This window comes from Drosophila albomicans, chromosome 3 (assembly GCF_009650485.2).
Source record: "Drosophila albomicans strain 15112-1751.03 chromosome 3, ASM965048v2, whole genome shotgun sequence".
Lineage (NCBI taxonomy): Eukaryota > Metazoa > Arthropoda > Insecta > Diptera > Drosophilidae > Drosophila > Drosophila albomicans.
The window spans coordinates 51928594-51942055 of NC_047629.2; the positions used below are offsets into that span (position 1 = coordinate 51928594).

Sequence of the window (13462 nt, forward strand, 5' to 3'; positions counted from 1 at the left end):
TTAAATGTAGATGATTTCTTCCTTCAGTGCAACGAACTTTGCTGTTATCAAAATCGAATGTATATTGCTAAGTTAATTAAAACACATTTCAAACAAATTTTTTTTTATAAAATCAAGTTAATTGAAATGTCCCAATTTGTATGTAGCTTAGTGTATATATATTCAGAGGTGGTGGTGTTGGGCGAGTTAGTTGACCCGCTACAATTTGTCCAAATGACGGTCAGTTGGGTGACCTTTAATATGCTCCTTGTGTTTGTTCATTAAATGCGGCTCAAATTTTAATTAAATGTCGCCTCGAGCCCTACGATTATTTTGGAACGCACTTTCCACACACACACACATACATATTTCACATAACGGTCACATTTTTCATTTTTTATTTTTCATTCTGCATTTCATTCACTTTTCTTCTCGTTTCGTTTCATTTCGTTACGTTTTGTTTTCGTTTTTGTTGTTTTTGTTTTTGTTGTTGGGGGGTTTTTTGCCCTACACATTTTTATTTTGTGACGATTTCGCTTTGGCAATGAAAATGTGGAAAATGTATTTTTAAAAAGGCCGCAACAACAAAATAACACTGCGGATTATCTCTGTTTTTATGCCGCTTCTTCTTCTTCTTCTACCTTCTACTCGCATATCTCTTCTTCTTCTATGTTTTACGTTCTGCATAGCTGCGTATTTAAATTTGATATTTTATTTCGTATTTCGTATTTTGCAATTTGCAAATGATTTAAAAATAATTGAAGCCATCTGACGAGCAAATTTCAATGATTTATTTATGTGTGCTGTTGGTAAATTTGATTTGAATTTAAATTTGGAACGCGTTGCCCCAGTAACGAAAGAGAAAGATACACAGAGGAGTGAAAGAGAGAGGAGCAGCGAGCGGGTTACGAGCACTCGACGCCCATTGAATTAATTAGGCTGCGATGAGGACGACACTTTAAGTGCGAGCCATTCTACAGCTGTGGGTGGCCATAACAGTAGCTAACACACACACACACTTGCACACACACACACACGCACACTCTCACACACATATTCGTACGCACTTATACGCAGTTGCTTCAGCTGCTTCTCCTTGCTCCTTCTCGCTCTTCGCTGAAGCAGAAGCATTTTGCCCTAATTTTACTTTCTGCGATGTTATCAGGACACGCCGCACAGACGCATACACACACACACACACACATACACTCACAGACAGAGAGACAGGACACTTCCACAGAGACAGAGACAAACTCACACACACAGACACACAAAGAGCACGAGCAACGAAGCGATTTCCTTTCTATTTTTTCTTGCTTTTTAAATTGCGCCCGCCCACAGTTATTCCACAGTACTCCTCCTCTCCTCCCTCCACCTCTCCCGCTTCCCCCCACATTTAAACAAACCCAGAAGAGAATGTCATAATTTACGCACTTTTTCATTTGTTTGTCGTTTAGTCGCGCTGCATGGTTAACATTTTGTTTGGTCCACGTTGCGCGTCCTGTTTTGCGGTCGCCCTAATGAAATTAAAGTGCAAACCTCAAACGAAAAACTGTGGCACACACACACACACACAGATACACGCGCAAAAAACGGCTAAAATAGAGGCAAACCGAACCGAACTGTGCGAATTCACTCCGTCGAAATGTTTTCCGTTGTGTTCCGCTGTGTTTTGGAGTCCGCGCGTTGCGTCCGTGCCGGGAAAATGTCTACAATGAACTGATGACAGCCAGCAACGGGCAATGCTCGGCAAAACTCAGTACACGGCGTCGCCTTGCGCCACACGCCGGAGACAGAGACAGAGACGCAGACAGAGCACGGAGCACACGGTCATGGCATGCGTCGTTGTCGTTGTCGGCATCGACATCGACTTTGAGTTCGACATCGACATCGGTGAATGTTCGTGTTCGTGCGTTGGCTGCGTCTGTGTTTTGGTTAGGTCGCTGCCTTTTACTAAATTATTTAATTTTTGGACTCATCGAAAAAGAGACAAGCAAAAAGAGAGCGAGAGAGAGAGAGAGAGAGAGCGTGTGCCAGCAAAGCTCTGTAATTGGCCTCTCTTTGTGTTCGAACAGTGGGGTGGATGATAAGAAGTTGCTGGTAAATATTCTAGCATTTTGTGTTGCTCAATGATAACAAATGTTGTAAGACATTGAACTATGTTGGCTTTAAACAACCTATTTTCATCTATTTAATATTTAGAGCATTAAATTAGAATGTTGAGATAAGAAAAAGTAAACGTGTTTTATATTTCAAAAATCAAAAAATAATGTAAATCATAAATTCTGTATTTTTAAAGTAAAAAATTATTTACAAATACTAATAAATATTTAAGCGTATGTTGTTTGTTATTTAAAAAGAAAAGGTGTTAGCTATTAAAGTGCGTTGTTCTTAAAAGTTGTCCTTAAAGAAGCTTATTTCTATTTATTTTATAATTATAGCACTTATTATTAGAATGAGGTAAAGACAAGTTTCTCATTTTGTATCACAAAAAAAAACTACAAATCAGATAGCCTCTCTACTTTAAAATAAAATGAAAAGGAAAATACTTTACATAAATAAGTTTTTAAAAGAGAAAAGAAAACGTATTTACAAAGAATTTACTGCTAAGTATGCAAAGGAAAAAAATATCTACAATTCTTGCTAATTTGCTATTTCATCGCTTGTAATTACAAATGGATAACAAAGGATATGAGTTGCCTTTACAATAATAAAAGACTTACAAATCCAAGTAAAAGCAATTATAATGAAAATATATAAATGAAACAAATATATATTTGTATTTTTGAGATGATTAATTAAAAAAAAAATTATGTATGTATCTGATTACTCACATACGATTTTTTGTTCTCTACCTTTTTAGTCGTACAACTATAATCACAACTATTTAATAATAATAGTTTTAATACTTAAGTTAGTTTTGTTACTACGTATACTTAATTTTCAAAATACTGATACTCATAATCATATTCAAAATTACCTATTCCACTTACCTTTGTCCTCTCTTTTATTAAAACTATTTTATAATAGTTGAGGCTTGATAAACATCACTCCTACGTATACTTAATTTTTCAAAAACTTATCGAAAATTACCTATTCCACTCACCTTTGTTCTCCATTTTATTGGTCGTATAACAATTAGCTCAATTTCACAACAATTTGATAATAGTTTTGACATGAGGAAGACCACTCCTACGTATACTTAATTTATATTAGCACTTTAAACTAACCACGCGCTGTCAAATTGGCGACAAACAAACTGGTTTTTGGCACATCATTAATGACGGATTATATCAGGAACTAGTCGCACCTGATTTATATGTATATCGCTATAGGAAACTTTTCTAGAGTAGACAATGAATGAGAATTCGATATTTGAGATCCACATGCATAATAATGCGCATCCATTTAAGATTTATTGCAGTTCATAAAATTAGTTAAAAGAACATGATTCAAATAAAATCGAACATTGGAATAGAAATGGAGACTACTGTTTTACGCTTTGCTAAGATAAAAAAGTAGAATAATAAAATATAAAACAAAAAAAACGAGAATATGAAGCTAAGTTATTGATCAATTCTAACATTATGTATAACACTTACTTAAGCTTCTCTAACATAATTTATGTACATTTTAACCGAATAATCGCCTATGAGACTGTTTTTTATATTAAAGTAAAATCATTAATTATTTTATACTTTTTTTAAGTTCATTTTAAATTTATTTTTAATACTTCTAATAAATGAAGTCTGAAAATTATTTCTAGTTTCCTTATTATTTTACTTTTCCGTAAAAAGTTATTTTAATATTCTTATTATTTTACTTTTCTGTAATTTTGTGCTGTCAAAATAAGGTTTAAAAATTATTTCAAGCTTCCTTATTATTACGAGGGCTGCTATTTAAGTTTCTGGCCTAATAATGAAAATGCGAATATTTATAAAAAAAATGGATTTATTGTTTGTCACAGTATTCTCCAGCAAGATTTATATACTTTTGAATGCGCTCAACCCAATTGTGGAAGCACTTTTTCCACTCTGATTGAGGCACCTCCAAAACATGGTTATTGAACACTTTAACAGCACTTTCTGACATCGAAAATCGATGACCACTCCTTTTTTCCTTGATGTACGGGAATAAAAAGAAGTCATTGGGTGCCAAGTTAGGGCTGTACGGCGGACGACCTATAAATTCCACGTTTTGACCGGAAAAAAAGGCGCGGGTTTGAGCTGGTGTGTGAGAGTTCGTGTTGTCATGGTGCAGAATGATCCATCTTTTCTTGTTCGTTTTTCGAAATTCTACAAGGATTTCAGGCAAACAAATTGTGGTGTACCACTCAGAATTGACCGTCCTACATTGCTTAAGCGAAACTGTCGCCACATGACCAGTTTTACCGAAGAAACAGGCGACCATTTGCTGAATAGTGCTTCCTCCACGAACAAGATTCGTTGGATTTGGCTCGTCTTCAAAGACCCACACGGTCGATTGCTGTTTTGTTTTGGGCTCATAACCATATATCCATGAATCGTCACCTGTGACGATCTTATAAATGTCTTTTGAAGCACAGGGAATGTATTTTTTCAAAATTTCTTTGAACCAATTCACACAAGCCTTTTTTTGAGCAATTGTCAAATTTGTGCGGGATCCAACGAGAACAATCCTTTTTTACGACCAGGTGTTTATGCAATATCGAATGTATTCTGGTGGAAGAAATGTCAAAGGATGCCTCTATCTCACGATATGTCACATGACGAACTAGCATTATCAGTTCACGCACGGCATCAATGTTTTCTGGCACAACGTCTGTTTTTGGACGACCTTCACAACCTACGTCTTCCAGCGAGCATTGGCCACGATAGAATCCATTAAATCAGTTTTTCACAGGGCTATAGGATAGCACATCATCGCCTTACAAAGATTTAAGTTCATCGGTGCACTCTTGTCGTAATAATCCAAGTCGAAAGTTGTGAAAAATTATTGCTCGAAAGTGTTCACGAGTTAATTCGATTTTTCTGCCGAGGTAAGTTTTTGATTAATCGTTTATCGATATCAAACGTGGTCGCACATGAAAAAGTTGTATGGAGCTTTTATCGATAAAAGTCCAAACTTTCTTTGGGAAGTAGCCAATTGGTCATAATATGGCTAGAAGTGACCTAGGCCAGAAACTTAAATAGCAGCCCTCGTATAGCCAATAAACAACTCATTTGAAGGTCTATTAGAATTTTAATAAAAAATGTTATTTGCACATAGCGAAGCGCTTTTTAATTCCCTTGGCAATTTAGTGCACGAATGTGTCGATGTATTTTTTATTATATTTACCTTTATGAATCCTTAATAGATTCCTCCATATTTCGGCATTCCCAGGCAACTTCTCTTACTCTTGCTCGCTCTTCAAGCGAGTTTGGCGCATGCGTCAGCTCTCTCTTTTTCTGTTCACTCATTTAAGAGCATTTTTATTGTTCAGCCATTTGTGGTGCATAAACAACAAACAATGTGTGCCTCGTTGCACGTTGTTCGCTTTGTCGGTCCCCAGGGGCTGTGACTAGCCCTTGCCGGTGGCCAAATTGTAGTTGAGGCAGCTGAGCTGAGGCAGGTGAGCAGAGCTCAACAGCTGGACAAGTAGAGAGATAAACAGATAGTTGCCTTATGCAAGCTCTCTTTTTGTTATCTCCCAAATTCTGTCTCTCTCTCTATATAACTCTCTTTGGGTTACATGTCTTACTTGCAGCGTGACATAGTGTAAATCGTGTCACAGCTCCAGATGATTATATTACTTATATCCAGCATTAGTTGTGTTTGGTTAGCAAGTATACGACAGGTGGCCGCATGCTTAGCAGAGAGAGAGAGAGAGAGCTTGAATGTTGAAGAGCAGAAGTCGAGGCACTTTCAATTTTATTTGCACGCCTTATGACCAAATATGATTATTGATCATTGCTCATACGCACCGTTGCACCTGCTGGAAATTCTTGAAATAAGGTTCACAGCGATTTTTATGATTTTCGTTGTATTTTATTTAATTTTATACATTTTTGTTTTTACATGAGAAGATACAAGTGCCTAAGAACGATTTAGACGAGAGCATAATTTAATTAGTTTACTAGCTAAGCATCATCAAAAAAGACTTGACCAATTTGTTAAATTATACATAACAATATTGATAATTTTGATTGTTTCTTTTGAAATTTTGAATAATATATATTAAATTACCACATTAACAGAGCGCAGCACAGCACAGCAAATATTGATACGACGACAAAACTTATGAACTAGTGAACTAAACATAATAACTACTTGTAAATTGTTTTCAGCTGCTTCCCTTTCTTTCTCATCAAATATTTGCTCGCTGTGCTGCAGGTCGTATGCTTAATATTCTAGTACATATTTGATTTTGTTGCTTTGCTGTTGCTGCTTTAAACGGGCTGCACCTCGCAAACGAAATAAGTCTCGAAACTGCAGGGCGAATCATTCCATTTGAGTCCCTTGCCATCGCGATTCCACAGCTCCAGACAATTCTCCTCTTCGCCGTTCTCGTAGCGGAAATTGTTTGGCTCGCCGGCATTCCAGTTGGTGAATGTTATCGGCCGTCCAGTGGCCATCCAAAAGTAATTGCCTTCATCGGCCAGATCGGTGCCGGATATCCAGAAATGTTCGTGGCCCAAACCTGTGAAATGAAATCAAAAGCGTTTTCGTTTTGTAGGCGTGGCTTAAACAACTACTTAACTCTCGCCCTCGCACATTCACTTTTGCCGTTGTTGTTTTTGTCGATCTGTTGCCATGGAAAGTGCATTGAAATTGAATGCATGGCCGCAATTTGAGTCGCAGCTTGGCCACTGGCAACAAACAACAACAATGAAAATGCCCACTGACCCCTGTCCCTCTCCACTCTTCAGTCTCGTGGTTTCCCTTGTGTCATCGCTCTACAGTTTTGGGTTACCAACTTCCGTGTATTATGCACGCTAGAAAGTCAAAGCCCCACAACCAGTCTCCACTACAATCTCCGCTCACGTCTCAGTTGCATTTCCCCCCCACCCCCTTGATTTGGTCGCATTTCCAACAGCTGCTGCTGCTGCTTATCGTTCAGTCACTTACCAAAGTCGCGTATGTGTTTCTCCAGTCTATCATTCTCTTCCTGTGATGAAATGCTAGCCAAGTGCATGCCATGGTAGCGGCAATATTGCGTGGCTTTGAACCAATTTGCCTGCAAGTCAAAAGAAAAAGTGCAAAAAATAAAGTGAGCAAAGAGAAATGGCAATACAAAAAAAGTTAGGGCCAAGTTCTAAGCCAAGCAACAAACATTGTTTTGTGCAGTCGCCAGTGCAATACACTAACTTAGAAAACTTAATAAGTATTGATTTATATATAGATTGTTAACTAAGTGTAAAAGCTATAGATGAGTGTACTTTACTGTAATACAAACAAAATAAATGTAAATTAAATATACTAAAGAAACCACAAAAAAAAAAAAAAATGCATTGGAACTGTTTGGCACATGTTGCATATACTATTTAGTGTAATAAGTAAATATGCAGAGTATAAATGAAGTATACAAAATAAATATACCAAAATAATATATTAGAGCTGGGTATATTTTTCATGTAGTGTATCGATAGACTAAATAACCAATGTTTAGTATATTGGTACTAATCTAATTATAATAGCAAAATACATTATAACTGCATGGCAGTATATTAATATACTAAATGATAAGTATTCGTATATTAATATACTAATTATCAATATTCATTATATTAATATACTGAATATTGCAAACATACTAAATATTACTAATTTATTATATCAATATACTATTGGCAAAATACATTATATCTGCACGGCATATGTATCATTTAGTATATTAATATACTGAATTAGCAATATTCATTTTATTTATATACTGAATATTGCCAATATACTAAGTTTTACTAATTTATTATATCAATATACTATACGAAAAATATACCATACAGCTTGAATGTATTTTTATTGCTAATAATATACCATATAGTACAATATAAACTACGTATATGATTGTCAAGCAATACAAAATTAAAACCTGATAGACGGCTGGTATTTTATAGTTTTTAATTATATATTTAAAAAAGTCTAACATTTGTATATAATTGCAACAAATTTTAAGAAATCATAAAAACTTTAACTTTCAGTATACTCGTATATTGTAATCGTATAAAAATTGGTATAATATTTGTGCTAAAAATATATAAAAATGTTTGATTGCCATGAAATTTCAGTATAGAAAATTTACTAGTTAAATAATCCATTATTACTTTTAATTTTTCATAAATAATTGTAGCAATTTTTTCGTTCATCAAATAAATTTTTACAATATTTCATATTATATCAATAATATTGTCTCACTATTATAAAACATTGATATATAAGTTCTGCTGCAAAATTAATTTTATGTGCAAAGGAAGGTAATTATTATATTGCCTAGTCATTGAAAGTTCTATTACACATATTTATATTTAAAATGCGTGCCCAATGATTATAAATCATTTAGCTCTTTGCTTTCCACTTCCTCTAGCAAAGGGTCCTCGTAAGAGGCAGAAACATATTTTCGCTTTTATAGAGTATGCAACTCTGTGAGAAAGTTGGCTGCTTTTTTTTTTGTATTTGGCAGGTGAAAAGAATTTTTGGTAGATCCCTCAGCTCGCATAAAGTGCACGACAGGTAAACACAGAACCCATGTCGCATGCCATTAAGGCTGTCCCTGTTCCTCTACCCCTCTCCCCTTGCCCATCGCCCCTCGTTGCTCCTCATCCCAGTTGAACTGGGCGAAAAGTTCTTTCTTCTGCTCATATGGCAAACTAATTGACTTCTTGGCTTCACTGGAGCGTCCTTTTACAGCCCAATAAACACTTTCAGCGAGCGTGTTTCCTCGAAACAACAACAACAAGAACAACAACAACAATTCGCATTAAACACTTTCTACAGAGTCAGAGGATGCGGCGTCAGTTTGCGCTTTATTCGCGCACAATTACGGCTAATACAATTAAAGCCAAGTTAATGACGTCGGCGACATAGGCGGTCGACCGCAGAACCAAACTGTCAAAAAGGGGAGAAGGGAAAGGGGATGGGGAAGGGGGCAAAGGGGTAGCTAGTTGCGTAATCGATTTAGGTGCGCATCACCTGAAAGCACTCACATGAAAATGGGCCAAAAGTTGTGGCAACTAAAAAGCTGCAATCAACAGGCTGCCAAAGGGTTGGCTAATTAAGGAAGAAGGCCAAAAGAGTGGAAGCCATTAGTGTTAATTGAATATCAAATTGCATTTATTGATAGATTGATAGCCCCAAAACACACACACCAAAAACTCTTGATGTGCTGTTGGCCACATCAACAGTGACTCTAATTGGCAGCCAAACTCGCAGCTTGAATTGCCAATGCGTTGGGCGCAAGCCACGCCCACTTCGCCCACGTCGTTTTGTTAAATAATTTAAAGTAAAACATAAAATGCTGTCGACTTTTATTGACGTTCGTCAGCTTGAAACGGAGATTTGCAGCTGGCAGCACAGGTGAAAGGCCACAACAAGAAGATATCAAGAGGAGGAGATGGAGAAGGAGGAAGAAGGAGGAGGAGGAGGAGCAGCAGTTAGTGGAGGCCGGCGGCGGACACGTCTGAATGTGTGTGTGGCAACTTCAAATGCCCCGTTTACGATCTGGATCAGAGGCATGCAATTGAATGTGAATTGTTCGAATCGTTCAATGTTTGAGTGTGTGCAGTTCGTGACAAGCAGCAAAAGCAAAAGCAAAGGCAAAAGTTGATGTGGGCAGCAGTTGATGAAAGGATTGTGCCAGGATGATTGTCGGTTCAGTTTGATATTTGATATTACGTAATGAATGCCTGACGTCGCAAAAAATGAAAAAACGTAAAAGTGAGAGTGTGGCACTTAAAGACTGTGATGAAAAACTGGACGAGCCAGACGAATTCATATGCGAGGAGCTTAATGAATGGAATGCAAGAAAATGTCGATGAAACTTACAGAGAGGCAATCATTTATTTATCGAGAGGTTGTAATTTTCATGTTACAAAAAAAAAGATATAACTCGGGTAAGAGCAATAAATAAAAAATGTTATTAAATTAAAGAAGAGTAGGTAGGTAAAAAATGTTGTAATAAATTTCGATGTAAATTTAAAAATCCATGAAAATGCAGTCAGAAAGGAAAATATGGTGATCACCAGAAAGTAAGTAAACTTAATATTAATGTCATTATTTGTTGATTTATTTATTATACTTTTGCAAGTATACAAAGGGAAAGAGAAAAAAAGTGCAGGCCAATTAAAACTTTTATATTTTAACGGCCGACAAAACGAAGTAGCAAATAAACTACGAAAGGAATAAAATATGCAATATATTGATGAACAAATATTTGCAAAAATCTCTCATAAATCAGGGTTATAACAACATAAAACAAGTAAGAAAGTTACAGTCGAGTGTGCTCGACTGTGAGATACCCGCTACCCATTTTTAATAAAGGCAAAATATTGCGGTATCATTTTCAAAATATACCGAAAATACTAAAAAATACTAAAAAAAAATATACCAAATGGTATGCTTGGTATATCGATGTAGTACACCATTCAAAATATACCATAAACGGCACAATGTGCCAGATTGTCGGCCAAAGCAACTCAGACCCCTAGTAAGTAGGCGTTTTTGCCCATACAAAAGTATTTCTTTAATAACATCTACAATTTTTATCTGAACGCAAACCAATTTTTCAGGAATCATAACTATTATAGTAATTATTATATATACCAAAATTCGTAGCTCTAGCTTTAAAATTACACTTGTTATTCGATTTTTTTGATTTGCGGGGCGGAAGTGGGCGTGGCAAAAATTTGAAACAAACTTGATCTGCGTGCAAACATAACAAATGCTGTCGAAAAAAAATTATAGCTCTATCTCTTATAGTCTCTGAGATCTAGGTGTTCATACGGACGGACGGACGGACGGACAGACGGACAGACGGACAGACGGACAGACAGACAGACGGACATGGCTATATCGTCTCGGCTGTTGACGCTGATCAAAGAATATATATACTTTATAGGGTCGGAGATGCCTCCTTCTACCTGTTACATACATTTCCTGCCGGCACAAAGTTATAATACCCTTCTACCCTATGGGTAGCGGGTATAAAAAATACTTAAAGAAAAAATGATAAATGGATATTAAAATATGTTTAACGAAGTTGGAAAGTCTTATAATGAATACAGAAAATATATGTAATACAGGGTAAATAAAAACAAAATATTGCTGATGAGGAAGGAAAATTGCATAACAATGAATACAGAAAATGTATATTTATTATACATCTTACAACAGCTTAATCGGGACAACTGACAAAAATTGACAGGGTAAAAGATAAGTTAGAATTCAATTTCTTATACCTTGTACATAGTGTGATATATCGAAAATGTAATTAGAATTTTCATACATTTACCATCTAGAAAAGTTTAACTGAATTAAGTAGAAGTCTTTCTTACACATGAATATAAGCGAATATACCAAATCGATATTATCTTATTAAAAAACTGTCATGTCAGCTAAATGGATAAGACTTTATAAATATTTTTAATAAGGAAATGCGAGTAACCATTAATTTAGAGCGCCAGAGAGAAGAAGAAATGAGAGGAAGCGTATATGTAAAGAAGACGGATGAAGCCAGGTAGCTATAATTAAAGTAATTGAAGGAGAACATGTTCCAGTTGGACAACATAGTTGTAACTTTAGTGTAAACGTTTTATGTAATTAAGAGACACGATGTTGGGCGAATTGAAAGCTGCTTGTTCCACAACTGTCAACAAATTGAATTTACAGCAACTCAATTAAGTGGCAGCAAAATGTTTGACAATTCTGTTAATGTCATTAACACATTCGGTATTCGGCGTTCAGCTTTATCGCATGCGTTGCTCAATCGTCAACGACGCTTCGACGTTTTGACGTTGCACCTTCCCCCGCCTCCCGTTTCCCTCCTCCTCAGTCCATAATCAACTGCAATTAGTGTCGCATTAAAATAAAACAAAAACAAAACTACGACTAAAGTCGAGTCCAATTCCAGATGTTGACTTGGCCAGCTGCAGTTGCCTCTTTGCGTGTTCATTGTAAATTAATTTTAGCGGTTTTTTTTGGTTTTTGTTGTTGCCATTTTCATTTTTAGTGTTTTGCGAAATTTACATTTTTCCACACGATGAAATGTTTATGGCCAGCGAGCATTGCGTAATGCGGCGCATTCGAGAAGCACATTTAAATAAATATTAATTATTCATGAGTTTTTGGCGATGTTTACAGCGAAATTCTTAATTGGTTATTCCAATAAATAATTGGAACATTTCTAATAAACTTCACACAAAAGTTCAACAACGTCAGAGAAACTAAATAAATAAATTTATGCATTTCTAATAGACCGGGTTCTGGTTCCAAGTTTTATGCATGGATTAAAATGTCAACGTTCGACGTGACAAAAGAGAGAGCGATAAACAAAACAAGCAAGAATGCTACAGTCGAGTGTGCTCGACTTTGGGATATCCGCTACCCATTTTCAACAGTGCGGTATTATTCTTAAAATATACTAAAATTGTACTGAAAATATACTTCATATATTTGGTATGTCGCTATACTATTAAATTAAAAATATACCATAGACTGCAAAACATACTAAATCAATATATCAAAAATATACTGTATATATACTGCATATATTTGGTATGTCCATTTACCATTACATTCCAAATATACCATCGACTAGAGTAGTACTTTCTTAAAATATACCGAATATGTACTGAAAATATACTTCATATATTTGGTATGTCGCTATACTATTAAATTCAAAATATACCATATACTACAAAAATATACCTAATCATCAACCAAGACATAAAATTGCAGTACTTTCTTAAAATATACCGAAAATATACTAAACATATACTGCATATATTTGGTACGTCGCTATATTATTTAATTCAAAATATACCATAGACTCCAAAATATACCAAATCAATATATCAAAAATACACTGAATATATACTGCATATATTTGGTATGTCCATGTACCATTACATTCCAAATATACCATAGACTAGAGCAGTACTTTCTTAAAATATAGCGAATATGTACTGAAATATACTGTATATATTTGAAATGTCAATCTGCTATTACATTCAAAATATATGTTACTATAGAGAATAAAATTTGTCAGATCATTAATGAAAGCACAAAAGTGCAGTACTTTCTTAAAATATACCAAAAATACACTGTACATATTTGGTATATCAATATATTATTACACTCAAAAAATACCATAGAGTACAAAATATACCAGATCATCAAACAAAGTAAGTAGCACTCAACTAAGGCTATATTTGGAATCTCTATATACTATTACATTCAAAATATACCATAGACTACAAAATATATCAGATATATATATCAAGCAGCTAAGACCCGACTGCAGGGTATAAAA

The 13462-nt window shown here is 35.3% G+C and overlaps 2 protein-coding genes across 8 annotated transcripts in view; both read right to left on the reverse strand.

Annotated features, from left to right (window-relative positions):
* The window catches only part of LOC117566953 (uncharacterized), a 38041-nt gene extending 36468 nt beyond the window's left edge, over positions 1–1573 (reverse strand). For all 5 annotated transcript variants that reach the window (XM_034246596.2, XM_034246595.2, XM_034246592.2 and 2 more), the window contains exon 1: positions 1414–1573. The gene's annotated coding sequence lies outside the window, so the exon portion shown is untranslated. The remainder of the gene's footprint in view (positions 1–1413) is intronic.
* Positions 1574–5974: 4401 nt separating this feature from the next.
* LOC117570943 (C-type lectin 37Db) overlaps positions 5975–13462 on the reverse strand; it is a 28059-nt gene continuing 20571 nt past the window's right edge. For all 3 annotated transcript variants that reach the window (XM_034252876.2, XM_052005276.1, XM_034252877.2), the window contains 2 exons: positions 7066–7174; positions 5975–6637 (listed from right to left, as the gene is read on the reverse strand). In XM_034252876.2, the coding sequence (XP_034108767.1) occupies positions 6387–6637; positions 7066–7174 (360 nt within the window). In that variant the 3' untranslated portion in view covers positions 5975–6386. The remainder of the gene's footprint in view (positions 6638–7065; positions 7175–13462) is intronic.